We start from the raw sequence: 25086 nt of genomic DNA, 5'->3' as shown, positions 1-25086 counted from the left end.
CTCTCTCTTTCTCTTCCTTACATACAAGTTTTGTTAAGATATTCAGGCTGCTGTACAGCCGTAGCATAAATGTAGAGATCATAAGACCCATAAAAGTTAAGCAATTTATAGAGGTAAGATAACGGCACATGATCTTCACTCTGGATCGCCTTATTCTTTATGGTTTGTTTATGTGAACATTTTTCAAGGAAGTATCTTTGGCCTTCTGGTTTTTATGTCTATAATGGTTTTCACATAGTCGAAGTAATCCTTGAACTGTTAATAACGATATTGGTGTGTTTGAACATATCTTGTAATTCACGGAATCTGTTTGATTACTATGTCTGTATAAAAGATGTGAATATTGTATGTCAAGGAACTTTGCCTTAAATAAATAAAGAATTAAAAAAAAAATACAAATTTTGAAAACCATTTATTATTTTCCTTCCACTTCACAATTATGTGCCACTTTGTGTTGGTCTATCACATAAAATCCCAATAAAATACATTTCCGTTTTTGGTTGTAACATGACAAAATGTGGAAAATTTTAAAGGGTATGAATACTTTTTCAAGGCATTGTATGTTGCTATCATTTACAGTGGGAATAGAGGTGGAGCAGCATCATAATGGCAGTAGGTCTACATTGTCAGGCATCACTCATTGTGATTGATGTGGATCTAGATTGTTGGATGACATGGTTGACAGTTGATTTACATTGGGGACATTGTTGATTTTTGTATGTTATTTTAATGGTGTAAACCCTTACATATACCCTGAGAAGTGATTTGTATCCAGCGACAAATCATCCTTTGAAGTTGTATCTGTTTATTTGCAGCTAATCTTAGCTCTACATCCCCCTAAAAAACACGGATAAAAAGGTTTTACTCAACGGAAAAAGGCAAGGGATAGGAATCTGATGTACATATACTGTAGACCTAGAGCACAGTGCTCAGTGAAACCTTGAACCTTAGTGAGGGAATGGACACCTCTTCTCTACACACTATCATAGGGAAACATACACAGCAGACTTTCTAATTCCCACTTTTTCAGATATCTACAACTCTGCCATGCCTTCTCTTCTCAATTTGGCAACCTGACCCTCCTGCACCGTAATTTAGAATCCCTATTGCGATAGGATCCCCTGGATAAACCCTAATATTTATAAAGCACTCATGATCTCAGTTCATTTTGGTATGGAAGGCCTCCAATCTAAGTGGGAGGCAGATGTCCCAGATATGGATGCGGAAGATTGGGAGGACATTTGGGAATAGCCCTTCCAACAGTTGGTAGCAGTCAGAGATCGACTAATTCAGTTTAAGAGTCTACCTAACACCACAACGCCTGAACAGAATCTACCCTGGGGCTCTTCCCCATTGTTGGAAATGTACTAATACAGCAGCTGATTTCAGACATATGTTTTGGTCATGTCCCAAGATACAACGTTTCTGGAGAGAGGTCAGTCAATTTATCTCCATTCTGACTCTTAATCCCATTCCACTGACCATAGCAGCGTGCTTGCTCGGCCTTGTGGGCTCACTGGATTTCCTCCAAGCAACCAAGACTCCATAGGCCTACTGTTGTTCTATGCGAGGAAGGCCATAGTGCTAAAATGGAAATGAATTGAAGCACTGTCTTTGAATTTTTGGAAATCCCTGGTTAATTCCTCCTTACTCAAGTACAAAGCCACTTTTTCTCATGGTTGCCCTGCCAAGTTTGGTAAAGTTTGGAACATTTGAAAGGAATCCCTTACCACAAATGCTACTTAGTACTTGTTACTATGGTCCTGAATTGAAATCTCCTTTGATTGCCCTTTTCTAACTCCTGACAACAGGTATTCACTATGTCTCCAACAGGTAGTAGTGGGTTAAGTGTATTTACTTGTTGTATCATGTCTAGTTTATTCTTCTCTTTAGTGGACCTGAGCAGTTTAGTTTTTTAGTTTTTCTTTTGTTCTCGGCTAGCTTGTTGCTATGTACCTCTATCTCGATGTAAGTGCCAAGCCAGGGAATGCCCAGAGGCTCTGTTCTGTTAACTTTTCCACATTTGATACGATTAAATACTGCAATTTAAAAAAAAAAAAGAACAAAAAAAACAAACATACACAGCTGAAGTTGTTAGTCAGCTGTCGTGTGTTTCAGGGTGGGCCCTCACCCAAGAGGCTGTGGAGTCTGCATAGAGTATTATCAGTCACTCATGAAGATAGCAAAGAAGAGAGTTTAGAAAGAAATTACACCTGATGCTTTGGATTGAGGCTAGTACACAAAAGAAGCATATGCTTTGTTAATCTTTCATGTTAGAAGTTTATCAACTAGAGATGCACCGAAATTTCGGCTGAAAATGGAAATGATGTTATCGGCATCATAATGGCACAGAAAATGTATGATTTAGCAGCGATTTCTGACGATTTTACCGTGCTTATGGTGTGTTTTTTTAGGTCATGTGACTGAAAAATAAAAAGTAACACAGGTGTGTTAATGATGCATCCTTGCTGCGTTTTTAATGCATTTCAACTGGGAGGTGTGTTTTTTTTAACTGACCAAAAATGCAGCAAGCAGGATTTTTAATACCACAATGAAAGCCTAACGGACCAGTGTGCAGACATATATAGAATTTAAAGGGATACATTTTTTTTTTTAGCTTTTCTTGCGCTAAAGGTGCCAATAATGGCCGAAGATAAATTCATATTAATTTATGATCTTAATTAAAAAGTTGAATATAATACAATTATATATAAAAATATATAATTTTTTTTTTTTTAAATTCATTTTTTGGTTTCAGTTTTTGGCCAAGTGCATCCTGCATTTTCGGTTTCAACACCAAAATTTCCATTTGGTGCACCTCTCTTTACAACCACTTTTAATAAAGGTTTTTTTACTATTGAGTGGGTGTTTTTTTACCATTACCTTTTTGTTTGTGAATGAGTAAGAAAGCGTACTATTTACTCTGTACGTACGGGGAAGGGGCCATTGTTCCAAAGAGGTTTTCCACCCCATACCCACATTTTGAGGGACAGGATGTGGGGATGAGGCCCTTGTTCCCAGCAGCATGAGGACAAGGTGCCTTGTAGGGGGGAAGGTTTGACAAAATGAATTCACCCAGATTTGTATACAAACAAGCCAGAAAGAATCTCTCAGAGGGGTAGTGATACCACCACTAAATGATGGATCCCTGTGTACAAAAAAAAAAGAATTTGAAGGAGTACATATTACTGGTTTCAGGCATTCACAATGTTTAAAAATTTTTTTTGCCCTCTCCCCAATGGCAGTGCCTAGCTACCCATGCCTGTTTTAGATAAAAACTTGTAGAGTAGCATTGAAAAAGGCCATTAAGAATAACAAGAATCGGCCCTCATAGATTTTATTGGGGATTAGTGGATTTAGTTCATTAGTGGATTAGTGGTTTGCTTCTCACTAGTGGGGAAAAGAGAAGGGGCCTAAAATAAGTGTTTACTGTGAGGCAGAAGGAGAGTCCAATAGACAGTTTATAGTCGACAAGCAAGGAGAGGCACAACAGACAGTTTATAGCAGGGAGAAGTTCAATAGACCCCTCGGTCTGCAGGCTGTTCGGCTGGAAATTTGCATAGGAGTACCCCCCTGCTACCATGACTCTCCACTGGCTCTCCGTGAATGTTCAGGGCATGAATTCCCCCGCAGAAGAGGGTCAAGATTTTCAAATATCTCAAACAACAAAAAATAGATATTGCATGTTTGCAAGAAACCCATTTTTCCTCAACCTCCTGTCCCAAATATTTTGCGGCGGAATACCCCCATGTATTTCTGGCTAATGCTTCTACTAAACACATGGGTGTCATGATCGGCATATGCAAATCGGTTCCATTTATTTGCAGTAAACAAATAGCAGACCCAAACGGCAGATACCTAATTCTGCAAGGCACTGTTCAAGATAATGAGGTAACCATCATGACTTACTATGCCCCAAACAAAAACCCAGGGCCTTTTCTCACCCACGTCTGCTCCCTGTTACGGTCTCACCAAAGGGGCACCCTCCTGCTGGCGGGGACTCTAATGTGACTCTGAATCCCTCTCTTGACGATTACCCATCGGATCATAAACTCCCTTCCCCGACTGCCAAATCATTTTCACATTCCCTACAAAACCACGACTTAATAGATATTTGGCGGGAGCTTCATCCTCTGGGTAGGGACTATACCCACTATTCCCACCCTCACCATTCTCACTCTAGGATTGATCATATGTTTGTCCTCCGTAAACACCTCCCCTTAATAGAATCAATCTCTATCCTTGCTGCCCCATGGTCGGATCATAACCCTATTTTAACGGTTTGTCACTCTCTCCTGAGCAAACCACAATACTCTCCCTGGGTGATGAATGACTCTTTTATCCTATAAAGAGATTCTTACTGATATCCACAAAGCTTCAGTTGAATACTTTAGATTTAATGCAGGAACAGTTTCATCTTCAGTCACACTTTGGGAAGCATACAAGGGGACATGTTATACGTATAGCGTCTAGACGCAAAAGAGAGAGGGCAAAGGCTCAACGCAATCTTAAGTTAAAACTAGAGGCTGCGACAAAGGCCTTCAAGCAATCACCTATCCCCGCTAACCGCACACTCTTAGATAAGGCCCGCACAGTAATTAGACTTATGTTTGACTGATGAGGCAGAACGCACCCTAAGCTGGGCCTGACAGAAATGGTACGCAAAAGCTAATAAACCTAATGCCATGTTAGCCAACAGACAGCGCACCTTTACCCCGAAATTCCCATTACTCTTCGCACCCGTCACAACTCCCTAACTGGTAACCCCCAGCGAGTCCTGGACGAATTCCGGCATCGCCTCACTAAACTTTACTCAGAGCCAGACCATCTTTCCACCCAAGGCCTTGATGCCTTACTCACAAATTTATCTTTACATTCCCTGTCTGAAAACCATACCGAGCCCATACCGAGACCATACAGGTCTCGGAAGTTCTCCAATGCATTAAGGAGTTGAAGGTGGGTAAGAGGCCTGGCCTCAGACGGCTTCACGGCACTTTATTACCGCAAAATGGCAGATGTCATTGCCCCCCATTTAGCTAATATGTATAATTAAGTTAGGGAAGGTAACCCGTTCACACCTAGTCTGTTGACTGCCAATATTGTCATGATCCCTAAACCAGATAGAGCTCACTCATCTTGGGCTAACTTCTGGCCAATCTCCCTAATCAATATAGATATGAAAATATTAACAAAGATCCTGGCCACTCGCCTCAACTCCTTTCTTCTACGCCTAATAAAGATAGATCAGGTGGGCTTTGTCCCAAGGAGACAGGCAGGGGATGCCATAAGACATCTTCTTCAAATACAGCATATTGTTCATAATAGGTCCCTAGAAACAATGTTCCTATCATTGGACATCAACAAAGCCTTTGACACATTGTCCTGGCCCTACCTGACACAAATACTTAAGCACTTTGGTTTTGGCACCTCTTTTATGAGTTGGGTCTCTGCTATCTATGACTCCCCCCAAGCCAAAGTGAAATATTATGGGTTCGAATCACATACCTTCCCTATTAGAAGGGGTACCCGCCAGGGTTGTCCACTTTCCCCACTATTATTCATTCTAGCACTTGAACCCCTGGCGGAAGCCATTAGATCCCATAGGGATATAGCGGGAGTTGAAGTAGCGGGCATCCCGCATAAGTTGTCAATGTTTGCAGATGACAACTTATTGACCATTACTAACTCTAGAATCACCCTCCCTAACCTGCTATCTCTTTTGGATACCTTTGCCATCTTTTCGGGCCTATCAGTTAACCCCGCTAAATCTAAAGCAATGTCGATAAACCTCTCGCCCTCTGAATTAGCAATCCTGCAGTCAAACTTTTCTTTCCAATGGCTAAATTCACTACCCTACGTTGGGATCCGGCTTACCGGACCTATATCAAGCCAATTTTCCCTTACTGTTTAGGAAACTCGTGGGTATGCTCTCTTCATGGTCCATTCTCCCATTGTCCTGGTTCGGCAGGATTGCAACCATCCGTATGACCTATCTCCCAAAACTGCTCTATTATTTTCGGGTATTGCCCGTCCAGGTCCCCTCTCATATCCTCCGTATACATCAGCGCAAAATCTTGCAGTTTATCTGGGGCTCCACGAGACCCAGGATTAAGAAACAGGTGCTTTTTGCTCGTAGGATTAATGGTGGCCTATCCGTTCCCAACCTACAGGCTTACTATACAGCAGCAGCCATCGCCCCATTATCCCACCTTCATGAGAAATATCAGCTGCATCTTCCCCTACTTTCCCTTCTTCAGTGTCCTTTGTTCCCATCTGGATGCGATAACTCAGGGCAATTCCGGTGGTGGACTGAAAATGGCTTTCTTGATGTCCATTCCATGTTTTCCCCAACTAGGATTATAACCTTTGCAGCCTTACGTTCCTCTCACGACATCCCCCTCAGGGAACACTTTAGATATATACAAATCCGACATTTTCTCCAATCCCTCATAAGATTCCAATCTACTCCTTAAACGTTAACTGCTTTTGAAAGCCTTTGTAGATCACGACCCCAATCCTCGGGTTTGATTTCTTTAATATACGCAGCCATTGTTGGCTCCAAAAAAACGCCTTTAAGACTATATCATATCCAGTGGGAGGCGGAATTGGGTAAAAGGCTAGACCCAGAGAATTGGCAGATCATGACTATTGCACTGTCTAAGTGCTCCAAGAACGTTCTTTTCTTGGAAAATGCTTATAAAATACTTTACAGATGGTATTATACCGCGGCCAGATTAGCGGGTTTTATCCCATCATATTCCCCTTTATGCTTCCGTGGGTGTTCTCAAGAAGGCACGATGGCACACATTTGGTGGCAGTGCCCCAAGGTATGCAGACTGTGGGTCAGAGTCTATGCACTTCTTCGTAATCTTTTTAACACTACTATAAACAGGGACCCCTTTGAGGCCATCTTGGGGAAACCAATTACTGAACTGCTGCGACCAGAACGCCAATTGGCATCTCATATATTTACTGCAACTAAGTTAACAATTGCAAAGGCTTGGAAAATTCCGGTTCTCAGTTTCGAAGCGGTTAAAAACCTTGTTAATGATATCATGGTTAATGAGAAGCTGACAGCCGTGTTATCAGACACACGATAAATTTCTATGGACATGGCAACCTTGGGTGGTATATGCCCACCCTTCCCGTTTTGATTCGGCACTACTCTCTCTGTATTATGTCTCCACCCCCTCACCCTGCGGACCCCCCCCCTCCCCCCTCCTCTTAGCTATCTCTCTCTGTTCTCTTTCTTAGTCCTGCTGGGTCAGGATGCATGATGGCAAAATGCTTACAAACACATATTGCCTTTCTAGAGTTTTGTTTATTACTGTAAGGTTGCATAGCGTATTCTCTCTTGATTTATACTCTTTATAATGTCCGATATCGGTATCGCTATGCTTCTACGACCCAGGGTGTAACTACTTCACCATTTTTACTAACCTTATAGAACCCTCCATGTTCACTCAGGTAATTTTGATAGTCTTTGTATCCCGAATTATTTCTGGTGTTATTTCAACTATGTAAAAATGTAAATGCAATGTGTTCATTTATGTTATTCTTTTTCTGTACTATTGATGGTCTTTATGCTCAATAAACCTTTTGTACAAGAAAAGGATTAGCCAGGTTTGACCTGCCGCAGCAAAGTGTGCTGTTAAATCAGAGAAAACAATTTCAGTACAGGAGAGGAGCTTGTATAACTGTTCAAGACTGAAGGGAAAACTGATGTTCAGCTTTAAGTGCACATTTGAGGAATCATGTTAAACGGCAGGTATTCAGGAAGCGGGAGGGTTTGCGCATCACGCAGATATTCCCTCTAAACCTGACAACGGGCAGATGACTGCTCTATGGCCCAGCGAGGTTGAGCATTCCGGCTGCCAGTCTATAGTACATCAGGTCCGGAGAGCAGAGCAGTTTATCCCGTCTCTAATACACACGAGAAAAGCACTCAGATAAATCAACCGCCTTATTTACAAACATTTGAAAGTATCAGCAAAGTGATCAATGTTCCACAGAGGTTCCCCAATAAATATGCGCTGACACCTCGGGCCTCTCACTTCAGGATCTCATTGAATTAATCATCCGATTATTTATCTCTGGAATCACAATGCGAGACAGTAGAAAATGTACTGATGTAAAATGAGGAGCTGTACACAACTCCACCTGAAATGTCTCCAAATTCCCATCAGCCACTCATTTATTCCACACCAGATGCATAACGGCTTCCGGCTAGAGAACTCCGCTGACAATTTATCACACCGAGAAACAAGATTGATCAGTTTTTCAGGAATCCCCATCGGCGTTTATCCCGGTAGGGAGGGGAACTGCTACTCAGAGATCGCTAGAAGTGAAATAAGTTGAAAATAATTACAGCTGTCGAGCAATGGATCGCAAACAGCCGAGGACAGAAAGTCGGGAAAATAAAACACAGCGCTCGTTTAAAAATAAATGGTGCAAACAGATGACACCAGAAGTTTCAAAAAACATAGCCACACTTGAGTGTCTGTGGTGTAAGACTAAGTCCTGGCAAGACTACACCCAGTAGAATTCTGCCCTTCAAACATACAATTTCTACCTCTGAACTATTTTTTCACTCTCACTAACCCCCACTCACACAGTCCCTGTCAACTCTTTTCTACCTTTAACTCCCTACTTCGTCCTTCACTGCCTCCACCCACTAACTCACTCACTGCCTAAGAATTTGCAAATCATTTAAAAAAAGACTTTTCAGGATGAGATCTCCATTTTACAGAGATCTCTTGCATCAAACATTCCGTGTCCACCTGCACACTCAATACTTCCCTCGTTTAACAATGGTACTATACAGGAGGTCACTACATTTTTTGTTAATGTCTACCTAACTACCTGCCCCCTGAACCCCATTCCCTCACAAATACTACAGTCGCCACCTCTCCCATGCTCTCTAACTGACAGCCTCAATCTCTCCTCCTCTGCTGGTGTCTTCCCCAATCCTCTAAAATAAGCTCTGGTCACTCCCATACTTAGAAAGCCCTTGCTGGACCCCACCAATCTAACTAAAGCTGGATATACACAATACAACTTTATTTAGATTTTTTCATTTAGATTTACCAAAACCACTTAATTTGCGGTCAAACCTAAACATTTTTAATGTGTATGTAATCAGGCAGGCCCTTGCACTACATAGTTGAAGGTAAATCTAGAGGAAATCAAACAAAAGTTGTATAGTGTGTATGGGGTCTTTAGCCTCGTACACACGGTACGATTGTCAAAAGGATGTGTACCAGGAACTTGTCTTGCATACTAACGTTACACAAATTGTCGGTCGACAACATGAACGTAGTGAGGTACTACGAGGAATTTCAGCTCTTGAGCGCCACCCTTTGGGCCCCTTCTGCTAATTTCGTGTTTGGTGAGCATTGATTCCGAGCATGCATGTTTGTACTTTCGACTTTTGTGTGACGGATTTGTGTACTGACCATACAAAAATCTGACGTCAAACCGTTGTCCGCTGAAAATTTACTAGCCTGTCATCCAACATTTGTTGGCCGAAAGTTGGACAACAATTGTCAAAAGGAGTGTACTAACGGTATGATTTTAGGACAACAGTCTGTCAACAGACAATCCCTTGCCAACAATCGTACCGTGTGTACGTGGCTTTAGACCTATTTCCTTGCTTCCTTTTCCATCCAAACTCTTTGAATGCCTAGTCTTCAACTGCCTGACCCTTACTTTGAATAACCTTCTTGACCCCATTCAGTCTGGATTTTACGCATAACACTCCACAGAAAATGCTCTCCTAAAACTCACAAATGACTTACTAATGGCTAAAGCCAATGGTCACTATTTTGCACTCTTATTGGACCTCTCTACTGCTTTTGATACAGCTGAAAAACCCCTCCTCCTCAAAATGCTCCAATCCCTCGGTCTTCCTGACTGTACTCTTTATTGGTTGTTATCTTACCCATCTCATTGCACCTTCAGTGTCAATTACAACTCTACCTGCTCCTCTCCTCTTCCCTTTTCCACCTGCACCTCTCAAGGTTCTGTCCTTGGACCTCATTTATTCTCGATCTACACTTCCAACCTTCTTGACCCCATTCAGTCTGGATTTCACGCATAACACTCCACAGAAAATGCTCTCCTAAAACTCACAAATGACTTACTTATGGCTAAAGCCAATGGTCACTATACTGCACTCTTATTGGACCCCTCTACTGCTTTTGATACAGCTGAAAAACTCCTCCTCCTCAAAATGCTCCAATCCCTCGGTCTTCCTGACTGTACTCTTTATTGGTTGTTATCTTACCCATCTCATTGCACCTTCAGTGTCAATTACAACTCTACCTGCTCCTCTCCTCTTCCCTTTTCCATCTGCACCTCTCAAGGTTCTGTCCTTGGATCTCATTTATTCTCGATCTACACTTCCAACCTTCTTGACCCCATTCAGTCTGGATTTCACGCATAACACTCCACAGAAAATGCTCTCCTAAAACTCACAAATGACTTACTAATGGCTAAAGCCAATGGTCACTATACTGCACCTCTCTACTGCTTTTGATACAGCTGAAAAACTCTTCCTCCTCAAAATGCTCCAATCCCTCGGTCTTCCTGACTGTACTCTTTATTGGTTGTTATCTTACCCATCTCATTGCACCTTCAGTGTCAATTACAACTCTACCTGCTCCTCTCCTCTTCCCTTTTCCATCTGCACCCCTCAAGGTTCTGTCCTTGGACCTCATTTATTCTCGATCTACACTTCCTCCCTGGGTCAGCTGATAACCTCTTGTGGCTTCCAATAGCATATCCATGCTGACGACATCCAAGCCTATCTTTGTACCCCTCAGTTTACACCTTCAGTCTCCTCACACATCACTAATTTACTAACAGACATAGTATGGATGTCACACCCCTTTGTCAAACTCAGTCTATCCAAAACTGAGCTCCTAATATTTCTTCCCCCACGTGCCCCTTCGCCTGACTACTCTGTCAAAATGAATGGCACAACTTTTAGTCTGTCTCTACATGCCAGGTTGTTAGGTGTAGTCCTGGACTTTGAACTCTCCTTTTGGCCTCACATTAAATCCTTGTCCTAATCTTGCCACCTCAAACTCCGCAGCATAGCGAAAATGTGTTCCTTCTTAAGCAATGACACCACAAAGCTTCTAATTAACTCCGTGGTTATCTCTCACCTCCACTACTGCAACTCCCTCCTCATTAGCTTACCTCTACATAAGCTATCCCCCCCCCTTCAGTCCACCATGAATGCTGCTGCCAGAATTATTCACCTTACTAACTGTTGATTGTCTGCTCTTCATCTCTGTCAATCCCTCCATTGGCTTCTGCTCACCCAACAAATGAAATTCAAAAGACTAACAGCTTCTTACAAAGTCATTCGCAACTTTGTCCCCAGCTACATCACAAACCTAGTCTCAAAATACCAATCAAATAGTTCTTGTTGTTCCTCCCAAGACCTCCTGCTCTCTATCTCTCCTGTTACCTCCTCCCATGCTTGCCTCGGGGACTTCTCCAGAGCTCCTTACCTGTCCCTTTGGAACTCCTTACTCCAATCCGTCTGACCATCTCTCACTTTATTCACCTTTAGGCAATCCCTGAAAACCCATCTCTTTAGAGAAGCCTATCCTGCCTCTACCTAACAAATTAACTTTTGTTTTCTCAATCAGCTCAGAGTTTTTACCTTTTGCTTCACTTGACCCTTCCTTTTAGGTTGTAAGCTCTAAGCAGGGCCTTCTAATTCCTCCTGTATTAAATTGTATTGTAACTGTATTGTCTGCCTTAATTTTGTAAAGAGCTGCACAAACCGTTAGTGCTATATAAATCCTGTATAATAATAAAAATCTCCAGTTCCTCCATGTGACCAAATAATGACCAAAATCTGATACCGGGGAGTTGAGTACTTTACAAAGCTGGAAGCACTGGAATACTGATAACAAACTATTACAATGTTGAGAAATACCGTGTAAATATACAGAACACAGAGGAGTTTACACTCTAATGTCACACACTATTATTATTATACATTTATATAGCTCCAACATATTCCACAGTGCTGTACAGAGAATACCGGAACAGGCAAGTCAGTTTCTGCACCAAAGGAATCTACAATCTAATCTACCACTACAGTCACACGCTATTACTATTGTACATTTATCCCCAAAGAATAGAGCTTGGTGATATGTTCAAAACACAATGTCCTGCCAACATCCCAAAATCATAGATACAAAAAAAAGAATCCCCCAAGGGACTTATACAGTATATGCATAAAAAGCGGGTGCCAATCTTTATTACAAACATCATAGAAAGACCAATAGGTCAATAAAATAATACCTTAATTTCACAAGAAGTGACATAAAAGTACAATATTATACAATACAGGAGTGCAGATACCCTACTAGACTGAGGTACACTGAAAAAACTGCCAACAATCATACAGCTTGGTCAGTCTGCGTAAAATCATCAGCCAGATCCCGACGCATTTTGGAAAAAGGGTTTCCTTCTTCAGGGATAGAGGGTATATCAGATATATAATGTAATTATAACAATGAGTTATATTGTCCTAAGCTGAGTATATATACACACAATAGGGTCAGGCCACCTTTCACTTTTTTTTGGATTGTGGGTGGAAACTCATAGAAAAACAGAGAGAACATAGAATCACAATGCTGACAGCGCTTAGGTCAGAATTTTGGTGATAATTTGTTAGCCTTGGTCCCCTGATATGATCTCATGCTCCTAGGGGGGTGTAGGCGGGGGTATCACATGAAGTTCTCACCATTTTATAGATCTTCTTTAAGCCCTTTGTGGCCGTTTTCCGGACAAATTTCGACAGAGATGGGGTTGCCTGTCCGGCTAGTTTTGCCGCGTCCCCTGGGGTCATGTTTGCGAAAGCATGGATCAAGAAATTTAACTTCACAGAAACACACTGTAGACTCTCTGTAATCTTGCTGGAGGAACAGAGAAAATATTTCACAATTAAAGGAATCTTTTAATAATAATTTCTAAGTTAGAGCTATGTAGAGCTATGTATCATCGTCAGCTTACAGATTATCAGCGATTACTGCCATTAGCTGCAACTCCTGCAAACCAATCAAGGACTTGGCAGACTAACAAAAGATGATTTTTAATTGGATCTGGATTAAGGCTTTAGCTGTGCTATGTGCAATTTTTTCACAATGGTCGGACCTTGTGGAAAATGAATCACATGTCACTTGTAATAAATACAATAGGAAAGCTATCAGCTGTTAAGGGTTTTATTTCTGAAGACAGAATAAAAATTTGTTAATTAAAATCTAGAATTATTCAATAACCTGTATCCTAGATTCCATCACCACATGCCTGGATCCCGAATCTCATCAATCCATACCTGAATCTCATCACTACATACCTGGATCCCAAGTTCCATTATCACATACCTAGATTCCATCATCACATACTGGTATCCCAGACCCCATCACTACATACCTGGATGCCAGGTTCTAACCCCACATACCTGGATCCCATGTCTCATAACCACATACCTGGATCCCAGGTCTCATCACTGCATACCTGGATCCCAAGTACCATCACCACATACCTGGATCCCATCACCAGATACCTGGATCCTAGGTCTCATCACCATATACCTGGATCCCAGGTCTCATCACCACATACCTGGATCTCAGGTACCATCACTACATACCTGTACCTCATAATCCCATCACAACTTACCTGGATCCCATCATTACATACTGATATCCCAGGCCCCATCACCACATACCTGAACCCCATAACCACATACCTGGATCCCAGATCCCATCACCACATACCTGGATCCCATCGCTACATACCTGGATAACAGGTCTCATCACCATCTACCCAGATCCTAGGTCCCATGACCACATATCAGGATCTCAGGTCCCATAACCACAGATCTGGATCCTGGGTCCCATCATCACATAACTGGATCTCGGGCCCCATCACTAAATTCCTGGATCCCAGGTCCCATACCTGGATCCCATGATCCCATCACTACATACCTAGATCCCATCATCACATACTGGCACCCCAGGTCCCATCACCACATATCTGAACCCCATTACCACACTCCTAGATTTCAGGACCCATCACCTGGATCCATTCACCACATACCTGGATTCCAGGTCTCATCCCCACATACCTGGATCTTGGGTCTCATCATCACATACCTGGATCCCATCATCACATACATATATCCCAGGCCCCATAACCACATACCTGAACCCCGTCTCCACATACATGGATCCCAAGTCTCATCACCAAATACTTGGATCCCCTAATGGATATTAGGACCCATCACTACATTCCTGGATCCCATAAACACATACCTGGATCCTGGGTCACATCACCATATACTAGGACCAGGGTTCCATTACCACATACCTGGATCTTGTGTTCTTACACTTACAGAAATGCCTGGGTCATAACTTGTTAGCCACCATTGAGATCTCTTTATTTTGTATGTATGGATGAAGGAGATCTGCAATGTCCTTACCTTGTAAAATAATCTGTTGCTTGTAGATCAGAGTCATATGGCCGCAGGTTGTCATGGACGTACTTCAGATCATGAATGCCAGATAATTCATCAAGACCAGCCTGCAGCATCTAGGGGTACACAGAAGGACAGGAAGTCATTAGCAGCACTTTCTGCTTGGGGGGGGGGCTTGGTTTTCTATAGACAGACTACAGTAGCAGCAGGAGGAAGTCAGTGGGGTTGTGTCTGTCCTCTAACTCAACCAGCTATCTTCATAATCTAAATGTAGACTACTGAACTCTGTAAACACAAGTTACAAAATCTAGCAGTAGTAGGGGAAGAACGAGCTATGTCTGAGCTGACTGGAGGCTGACTGTCTGACCGCACAGATGTACACATTCACTCTATCCCAAGATAAAGTCAGAGTCGAAGGAGGGGGTGCTACATATCAGTCTAGGAATACCTTCAAGTGTGGGCTAAGCCGGAAAAGGAGGTGTGTTAACTGACAATTCGTATTGCAGAATACATTGCAGTTTGTGCAGATGGCTCACCAGCTCCAGGGTAGTGATCAGTAAGGCGCTGTGTCTTCGGATGATGTTGTATGCACAGCAGCAGAGATCCACAAACTCCTGAGCGCGCTGCGAGCTCTTCCCTCCCTCTGTGATGAAGTTTTCCATCTCACTGGTGAAGATGAACGGTGCCCGATCTCTGCAAAGCATAAGCCAAAAAAACTGCATCACACAGAATAAATCTCACAACTTAGCTCTAGGGAAGTAACCAGAATTCCAAGCTGGGGTCTGCACGATATACACTTTTTTATATCAGTTTAGGGTTATTAGATGTTGCAAGGTGCAGTGACCTAAGAAGATCAAACAGCCCAGGATGCCACCTGGTGTCCAGCACACAGTCAACCAGCTCACTGAAAACTGAGGCCATCCTTATATCAGAGCTACTGACCTCTACAGCATCCCCAGCATGCCGGTTGCAGGTCAGTAGCTTGAGGTATTAAAACCAGGCACAGCAGGGAAAATAGTATTTTTTTAGCTGAAGGCCAGCAATAGCTGCCTGCATAAATAGAATTTATGTACTCACTCCCCAGGATCCTTTAGTGACGACTGCTCTCTCCATCCAGCTAGGACAAGGACTGCTCTTCATAAAAACATGAAATTTGTCCAGAACATCACAGATTCTATAACCAAATATGTATGAGAATCGAGTGCACTGAAAATCCACGTAGCATGGAGATTTAACCAGTACATAGCAGTAATTATACACATTTATCTATGCCTGCTGCATGGGGGTTTATTTACATTGGTAAATTATAAACCAATTAAGGTCTGGTTTATAATCCAGCAATATGTTGTCACCAAGATGACACCTAAATTTAAATTCACAAAGTAAAAAAAAAAAAGAAGGGGGGGGGGGGGGAGTTGAGGGTTCTCGTTAATTTTTAAACCTGACCCTTAGCTAGGCATGCAGCCTGGGTGGCCAGTAATTTTTTTTTATTATTGCAGGTACTTATATAGCGCTGTCAATTTATGCAGAGGTTTACATATACATTGTACATTTACATCAGTCTCTGCCCTCAAGGAGCTTGCAATCTATGGTCCCTAACTCACATTCATACATACTAGGGCCACTTTAAACAGGGACTAATTAACCTACCAGCATGTCTTTGGAGTGTGTAAGGAAACCGGAGTATCCAGAGGAAACCCACACAGGCACAGGGAGCATCATTGTTGGGATTTGAACCAGCAACCCTTTTGCTGCTAGTGCTAACCAAGACACCACTGTGCTGCCAAGTAATGTGAGGGCAAAGAGTGTGGACCCCCTTCCTCCTCCTGAACCAGAACACATGCCTTTCAACATTGGGGTACAGGTACCTTGCATCTTGCACAGAACCTTATCCCAATGTTGAGGTACATGAACCTCTTCCTCTCCTCTGTGTACCCCAAGAAGGAGGTAGGGGTAATAGTAAAAAATGTGCAGTATTATTATTACAATAAGGGTGCAACCAGATACTCCCAAAGGAATGAATACAGGGGTACATTAGTACCCCTTACCCATTGCCACAAAAAGAAAAAAAAAAAAAAAAAAAAGGTAACACCAAGTTAAAAATCTTATAGGGCACTTTTCACACTGAGGCGGTGCGGGCATCGGCGGTAAAGCACTGATGCTTTACCATCGTTTTGGCTGCGCTTTTCGGCCGCTAACGGGGCGCTTTTAACCCCCTCTAGCAGCTGATGAAGGGGTTAATACCGCCCGTGTAGCGCCGCTGCCAAATCACTTTGCAGGAGCTTCGGCGGTGCTGCCCATTGATTTCAATAAGCTCAATGAGCAGGAGCGCTTTAGGAGCAGTGTATACACCGCTCCTAAAGCGCTTCAAAGATGCTGCTTGCAGGACTTTTTTTACTGTCCCCCAAGCGCACGGCTCCAGTGTGAAAGCACTCGGGCTTTCAAACTGGAGTGACAGGAGAGGCGCTGTACAGACGCTTTGCAGGTGCTATTTTTAGAGCTAAAATGCCTGTAAAATGCCTCAGTGTAAAAGTAGCCTTAATCATAGACAAACACATAATTAATAACTTTTAAAATTAGGTTTATTACCCTCTTGCCACTGCTGTGAAGGAGCCCTTTAAGAGGGTCTTAACGTAGGGAGGTGGGCTTCCCGATCCTGTGAGCAGTGTGATTGGCTGTCACAGTGATTAGTAATCATATGATTGGGAGTTCCAGATCATAAGCAATGGGCAACAGCTATCAGTGACAGCTCAGTCACTGTGCTGGAAGCGCACTCTCAGCACAGAATGACATTTTTTTCCTTAATGCAAGGAATGCATTAAGGTAAAAAAATGTTTAGGCTTTACAATCACTTTAAGCTAGGCAAGCCTGCAGTCTCATGCTTGTGAGAACATGTGTAATACCTGAGCAAGCTCTGCTAGATTGGATTCCCTTGTTGACGACCTTGGATCGGATATGGACTATTCTCTGAAATATGCCTGCCTTTTGACTTCAGACATTAACCCTGACATTTCTGAACCTTGCCTGTCCGCCAACTGCAAGTAACTCTTTGCTTTGCTCGGTTTGCACATGCCCTGGTATGGTAACCAGGCACTATAGCTATGTGTATAAGTCCTGGGGGCATCCAAGTACTGTTAGGCCTGCTTGCCTTATGGGAAAGGGGGTTGCTAAAGATGAAGAACACAGAAGGCAGCTATAGTGTCTAACCACCTAAGCGTGACACCTTCAAAAGGTGTTCAGAGTCAAGTTTTGGATTTTTGCCAATTCTTGTACTGTATGGCCAAACTGACAATGAATGGAACATGGGCATGTTTGGGCAACACTAGCCAGGACCTTCATGTTACATCATTTATAAGCAACAATAGCAATCAGTGGTACTTAGGCTGGCCATACATTAAACAATTTTCTTGTAAATTTTCCTTTAGATTTACCAAAACCATATAACCTAAACACTTTCAATTAGTATGCAATCAGACAGGCGCTTGCACTACATAGTTGAAGTTAAATCTAAAGGAAATTGAATAAGAAAATTGTATAATGTATGGTTAGCTTTAGAATGAGGCTAAAGAGTAAGAAAGAGAGTATAAAAATAATTTGCCCTGAGGGGGCAGAACAGGAGCTCAGGCCAATAATGTGTATTTTTTCCAGAATTCATCCTCATTTAATGAAGGCACACAGATGATTAGCTGAATAAGTGATATGTGCATGCTTGCTCTGGGCCAGAGACTTACTGACTAGTGGAAGAAGATGAGGATAACAGGTCCAGAGCAATGGTAGGTCCCATATTTTTGTCCTGAGGAGTTTCATTTATAATATTTTGTTTAATTAACCTTCTGTGTCAATATTAAACCAACAAACTTAGAATGATCAAAGTCACAATATTCAAAACTGTGTATGTAAGAATTTCCTGCTATGGATGTAATTCTATTGAAAGCATGTCAGTGCTGACAACTTTGAGGATGATGTTAATAATTAAAATCCCCATCACCACACAGAGTACAACAATAGAAGTTTTGTGGTGTGTCGGGACATTCCCTGTTATCCCATATCCCAGGATTGAGCTCCACTATAAACCACTGTGTCCAGTCATTTGAATCATGAAAGTCGTATCTCGGCCGCTGAGATGAAGGCACAGCTTGTTTTCTGACCTACATATGGCGCAGCGGCTAGGAACAAGGCCTAATGGCTCCCCCGTGTCATTATCTCCATCTCTCTGCCTGACACTAATCATACCTGACGTCTACCAATTAAACATCTAATAGACGTTTTCCTCACCGGCTGATGAAAAGTGACATCAACCATAATAAGCCGGGACCCCGGGTGACCCCGGGGACATCTCTACCACTTCAACATGGAGAGGTCAGAAAAAACATGTCCATCTATCAGGGAAGAGAGACGATAAAAGTACTGCAACGTAAAGAATGGGAAGGTGGAGACTGGATAATATGATGAAATAACCTCATGATGAAATGGTCAGAATCAACATTTACAGATACTGTACAATTAAACTTTTTTTTGTTTGTTTTGGATGAAATGCAAAACAGATAAGACACCTGGCAGTGTTCTTTTTCAATTCCTGTGTCCTGTCAGGGAATTTTCCCTTTATCTCCAGTTCCAGATGCAAAACAGGAAATGAGAAGAACTCTACCCCATAGACAGTTGTCACCAGAACAGTTGTGCCCATTAAAAGATGTCCTCTTTATTCCTATTCTGGTGACACCAGGACAATTAGAGAGCGGGAATCTCCCCTACAGATACATAGTCTTCTCTGCTTCATCCAAAATTAGGGCTCGTTCACACATGCAATGTCCTCTGAAGCACGATTCAATGCTCTTCAGAGGCCATTTGACAGAAGGCAAAGAGGGGTTATGTTGCCTCCTCACCACCTGATTTAACCCTGTAAATGCTGCACCATCCCACCGTAATCGCATGGATTGCACATGTTTGAGGTACAGCACCATAAACTAGAATTAGCAACATGCGGTTTAATTTTTGCTATAGCTGTGAGCTGCAAAACTTGAACATTTTACATTATTCCCTGTGGAGGAGAGTAAAGCTGACCATAGATGCATCGAATCTTGGGTGGTTCAGCCATGACTTGATGAGATTCAATCCATCTATGGGCAGGCTGGTTGTACTCAAGTCACTTCATCAATTGACTTGGGTACAACCAGCCTGTCCGATATTTTTATGTGTGATTACTGCTGCCGGCTAAAGCCGCTACTAGTAATCATTGTGTTCTGTTGGCCAGGAAGCCTCCCTGCCGGCAGAATACAATAGTGCTGCAGAAGGGATTGATGGGTGAATTGGACGATTTCCTTGCTTTCCACCCGTGGTGGAAGGAAAGAAAATCAAATCATCTATGGCTTGCCCAACTGCTGATTTGAACAGCATTGTATGTAAAGGCTAGTTGGTGTGTGGTGTTACACTGAAGCAACTGTGACCTACAGGACTGCCTTCTGAATTAAACATGGTTAGAAGTGATTTGGGGTCATGGGGTGTCTAACATACCTTCATACTGCCTCGTGAAGAGTAATAAAAGCAAAGTGTAATCTGATCTCAAGCTGAGAATATCTGTCCTCCAACAGCGATGGATGCTGGGTCTTATGATTGTTGTGGGACAACCGCACACACAGGAAAAGACTGACAGAGGACTCCTCTCATGAATTAGATTTCAGTCCTGGGAAAGTTTACACTTCCTGACCCCACATATTCCCTTCCTCAGCGGGTGGTGTGCAGAAGATCTGTGGCAGATTGGCATGTGTGTGTGTGACGTCTCCACACAATGTGTCACTAAGCAACTCATTATCCCCTTTTATGGGAAAATAAATTAAAACACATCTCAGTCCCACGGGAAGTACCCCACCACTGACAATCTTCCCATGATGTGATGATAATAACATGTCATCCAAAAACTAGCAGAGAAATTTCTGGAAGGTGAAAAAAACTGCAGAATTTTCTGGACATTATTAAGTACAATGTCTGAAAGCACTGCTCCTAATCACAAAAACACATTTTATCTATTTAAAGGGACCCACGTTGTATTTTCCATCAGCGTGTTGTATATATTGTACATCTGTTTGGCCAGAGGGCAGCCATGCTAACAAAGTCTCCCTTATACAAAGTTGCCAGCAGTAAGCATCTCTTCATAAGTAGTATTTTGAGTCATTGTAAGATTTGTATAATTGTCTGCGCCAGTCATGGACTCCTCTTACCCAACAAATTGTACAGAAGCTCCACCCACCTTTTTACCTTCCCAAACATCTGTGCATTGCCCAAAATCTTCCCAAAATCGATGTGGAACATGTGACCTGTGCCTGTCAGCATTATGTTGTCATTGTGGCGGTCACAGATACCCAGGATGAAGGTGGCGACACACCAGCCGGCACAGGAATACAGGAAATTATCTGCGGCCTGAGGAAAACATCACAATAAATTACACATTACACACATGATCTTGGTAGATGAGTCATATTAGAAATGTGTATAGATTTTATGAAATATGCACATTTATAGGATAATCGTATACAGATATCATACATCTGGGAAAGTAAATGATGGAGAAGGGTCTGGGTGTTATGGTAGAGCATAAACTCAGTACTCTGCACTTAGCACCAATCAGTAGCTTCTGGGGCTCATTCACAGTCGGATCGCACGATAATGTGCATGTTCCCATGTGATTACCGCGTGGTGTGTTTTGACAGCCCATTCAATTGAATGGGTTGCAAAGTGCACTGGACCATGGAAAAAGTAGCGCAAGAGCTGCTTTTTAAAAATGCTATGCACCAAACCCCGCGGTAATGCAGTACCATGTGATTTGGTGCTCGCAAACGCACTGCGTCTGTGATCTGTCAGGGGTGCCATTAACATTATATTGGTACTCATATGCAGATCGCAAGGGTAGCATGTTCACCTGCGGGAAATGTGCACAGAATGCGCCTTTCCCACACCGCGTTCTGGTGTGAACTTGCAGTTAGAGCGAGCAAGATACTTTCTTGTATTATAGAAGAATTATAGACTCTGGAGAGAGAGACATGATCCGCCCTAGTACAAAGCATTAGTAAGACCTCTCATCTAGAATATGCAGTTCAGTTTTGAACACCAGCTCACAAGAAAATGCATAAAAAGGACACAAAACTAACAAGTGGCAAGAAGGAGATCAGCTATGAGGAAAGAATAAAATCCAATTGAACCTTCAGCTTAGGGGCTTATGCACATGGCAAAAGATGTGACATTTCCATCAGTATTTTTTTAACATATTTGAAGCCAGCTGTATTGTTTCCTATGAACTATGGATGCACATAGTTGCGTAAAGACAGTAAACTTGTGCTGGATTCAGATATGTAAAAAAAAAAAATTGAAAAAACTGCATCTGAGGTTCTGCGTATGGATCATATTTTAATTGTTTGTGCTAACATTTACACGTGTACACCGTACAGCACAAATAAATCTATTGGAGTATAAGAGCAACTTGCACCCAAGCAATGGGGGATGCTAAGGGGCAATAGCTACAGTGGGGACGGAAAGTATTCAGACCCACTTAAATTTTTCACTCTTTGTTATATTGCAGCCATTTGCTAAAATCATTTAAGTTCATTTTTTTCCTCATTAATGTACACACAGCACCCCAAATTGATGGAAATACACAGAATTGTTGACATTTTTGCAGATTTATTAAAAAAGAAAAACTGAAATATCACATGGTCCTAAGTATTCAGACCCTTTGCTTCGACACCTCATATATCAGGTGCTGTCCATTTCTTCTGATCATCCTTGAGATGGTTCTACACCTTCATTCAGTCCAGCTGTGTTTGATTATATTGGACTTGATTAGGAAAGCCACACACCTGTCTATATAAGACCTTACAGCTCACAGTGCATGTCAGAGCAAATGAGAATCGTGAGGTCAAAGGAACTGCCTGAAGAGCTCAGAGACAGAATTGTGGCAAAGCACAGATCTGGCCAAGGTTACAAAAAAATTTCTGCGGCACTTAAGGTTCCTAAGAGCACAGTGGCCTCCATAATCCTTAAATGGAATATGCTTGGGATGACCAGAACCCTTCCTAGAGCTGGCCATCCGGCCACACTGAGCTATCTGGGGAGAAGAGCCTTGGTGAGAGAGGTAAAAAAGAACCCAAAGATCACTGTGGCTGAGCTCCAGAGATGCAGAAAGTTGTAGAAAGTCAACCATCACTGCAGCCCTCCACCAGTCGGGACTTTATGGCAGAGTGGCCCGACGGAAGCCTCTCCTCAGTGCAAGACACATGAAAGCCCGCATTGAGTTTGCTAAAAAAACACCTGAAGGACTCCAAGATGGTGAGAAATAAGATTCTCTGGTCTGATGAGACCAAGATAGAACTTTTTGACCTTAATTCTAAGCGGTATGTGTGGAGAAAACCAGGCACTGCTCATCACCCGTCCAATACAGTCCCAAGAGTGAAGCATGGTGGTGGCAGCATCATGATGTGGGGGTGTTTTTCAGCTGCAGGGACAGGATGACTGGTTGCAATTGAGGAAAAGATGAATGCAGCCATGTACAGGGATATCCTGGACAAAAACCTTTTGCAGAGTTGTCAGGACCTCAAACTGGGCCGAAGGTTTACCTTCCAACAAGACAATGACCCTAAGCACACAGCTAAAATAACGAAGGAGTGGCTTCAAAACAACTCCCTGACTGTTCTTGAATGGCCCAGCCAGAGCCTGACTTAAACCCAATTGAGCATCTCTGGAGAGACCTAAAAATGGCTGTCCACCAACGTTTACCATCCAACCTGACAGAACTGGAGAGGATCTGCAAGGAGGAATGGCAGAGGATCCCCAAATCCAGGTGTGAAAAACTTGTTGCATCTTTCCCAAAAAGACTCATGGCTGTATTAGATCAAAAGGGTGCTTCTACTAAATACTGAGCAAAGGGTCTGAATACTTAGGAACATGTGATATTTCAGTTTTTTTGTTTTTATTAAATCTGCAAAAATGTCAACAATTCTGTGTTTTTCTGGCAATATGGGGTGCTGTGTGTACATTATTGAGGAAAAAAATGAACTTAAATGATTTTAGCAAATGGCTACAATATAACAAAGAGTGAAAAATTTAAGGGGGTCTGAATACTTTTCGTCCCCACTGTATCTGCATCCAAGCACTGGAGGATGTTGCTTTCTGTGTCTGAAGAAACTGAGGATGCTAAGTGGCAAAGTTTCCAGCATTCTAGCAAAGGAGGATGCTAGGTGGTAATAGCTACTTGCGTTACAGCAACTGAGGACATTAGGCAGCAATAGCTGCCTGCATCCTAGCAAAGGAGTATGTAAGGTAGCAATAGCCACCTGTGTCCTAGCAACCAAAAGGCTTCATTAATGTTGTACACTTATATGCATGTAAAAATTGCTCAAAAGTTATATGTTTACAGGGCATTTTTTACTCAGGATTAAGCATGGGCTCAGGCGTGTTCACAACTTCACATGCCCACGCCCACCAGGAAGCTAACACCGAGCAGCACTAATCACAGGCAGTGAGACATTTCCCGATCTGCGGCTGCACAGGTCTCACTACCTGTGATTAGCGCTGCGCAGTGTGAGCTTCCTGGCAGGCGCAGGCACGTAGAGTTGGAAACACGCCTGAGCCCATCTTTACTCAGGCTCTTGCTACCAGCAAGATCCTGCGTACTAGTTGTATTTTCATACGGTCATGTGCATGTACACTTTGTTTTATGAGGAAGTAAGCAAAATGGCAAGAAAGCGAAGAACTAGAGTCTCTTAATGAAGGTGAAAGAGGAGAGCGCAAGAGCTGGCCTGAAATTGAACATTAAGAAAACTAAGATCATAGCAACCGGTCCCATCGCTCCTGGGCAAATAGGAGAAGAAATGGAAACAGTGACAGATTTTATCTTCATAGGCTCCAAGATTACGGCAGACGGTGACTGTAGCCATTAAATTAAGAGACGCTTGGTTCTTGGGAGGAAAGCAATGGCAAACCTAGACAACATTATAAAAAGCAGAGACATCACCCTACCGACAAAGTGCCGTATAGTCAAAGCTATGGTATTCCTAGTAGTAACCTATGGTTGTGAAAGTTGGACCATAAGGAAGGATGAACTCAGAAGAATTGATGATTTTAAACTATGGTGTTGGAAAAGAATCTTGAAAGTTCATTGGATGGCAAGAAGATCAAACCAGTCAATCCTGAAGGAAATCAACCCTGAATATTCACTGGAAGGACAATTCCTGAAACTGAAACTCGAATATTTTGGCCACCTAATGCAAAGAGAGGACTCATTTGAAAAGACCCTGATGCTGGAAAACATGGAAGGAGAAAGGAGAAGAGGACGACAGAAAACAAGATGGATAGATAGCATCATCAAAACAATGAACATGAAAAAAAGAAAGCTCCGGGAGGCAGTGGAGGACAGAAAAGCCTGGCACGCAATGGATTATGAGGTCACGAAAAGTCAGACACAACTAAACGACTGAACAACACCAAGCAAAAACTTAGACAAAAGGAGTGGCTATGCAGTTAGGATACTTGGATTTTGCAAAAATGCTTGACAATTCCCCACGAACAGCTAATGTTTAAGATAAATTCTACAGGCTTAG

The 25086-nt window shown here is 42.5% G+C and overlaps 1 protein-coding gene across 6 annotated transcripts in view; it reads right to left on the bottom strand.

The window, feature by feature from the left end:
- Window positions 1-25086, bottom strand: part of PIK3C2G (phosphatidylinositol-4-phosphate 3-kinase catalytic subunit type 2 gamma) — a 190933-nt gene that overhangs the window by 15659 nt on the left and 150188 nt on the right. For 5 of the 6 annotated variants that reach the window (XM_073621371.1, XM_073621372.1, XM_073621369.1 and 2 more), the window contains 4 exons: window positions 20745-20914; window positions 15037-15193; window positions 14507-14616; window positions 12770-12941 (listed from right to left, as the gene is read on the bottom strand). In XM_073621371.1, the coding sequence (XP_073477472.1) occupies window positions 12770-12941; window positions 14507-14616; window positions 15037-15193; window positions 20745-20914 (609 nt within the window). The remainder of the gene's footprint in view (window positions 1-12769; window positions 12942-14506; window positions 14617-15036; window positions 15194-20744; window positions 20915-25086) is intronic. The other variant, XR_012242952.1, reaches the window with a different exon arrangement.

Source organism: Aquarana catesbeiana, linkage group LG03 (genome assembly GCF_042186555.1).
Source record: "Aquarana catesbeiana isolate 2022-GZ linkage group LG03, ASM4218655v1, whole genome shotgun sequence".
Lineage (NCBI taxonomy): Eukaryota > Metazoa > Chordata > Amphibia > Anura > Ranidae > Aquarana > Aquarana catesbeiana.
This window is presented reverse-complemented; position numbering and strand designations above follow the sequence as displayed.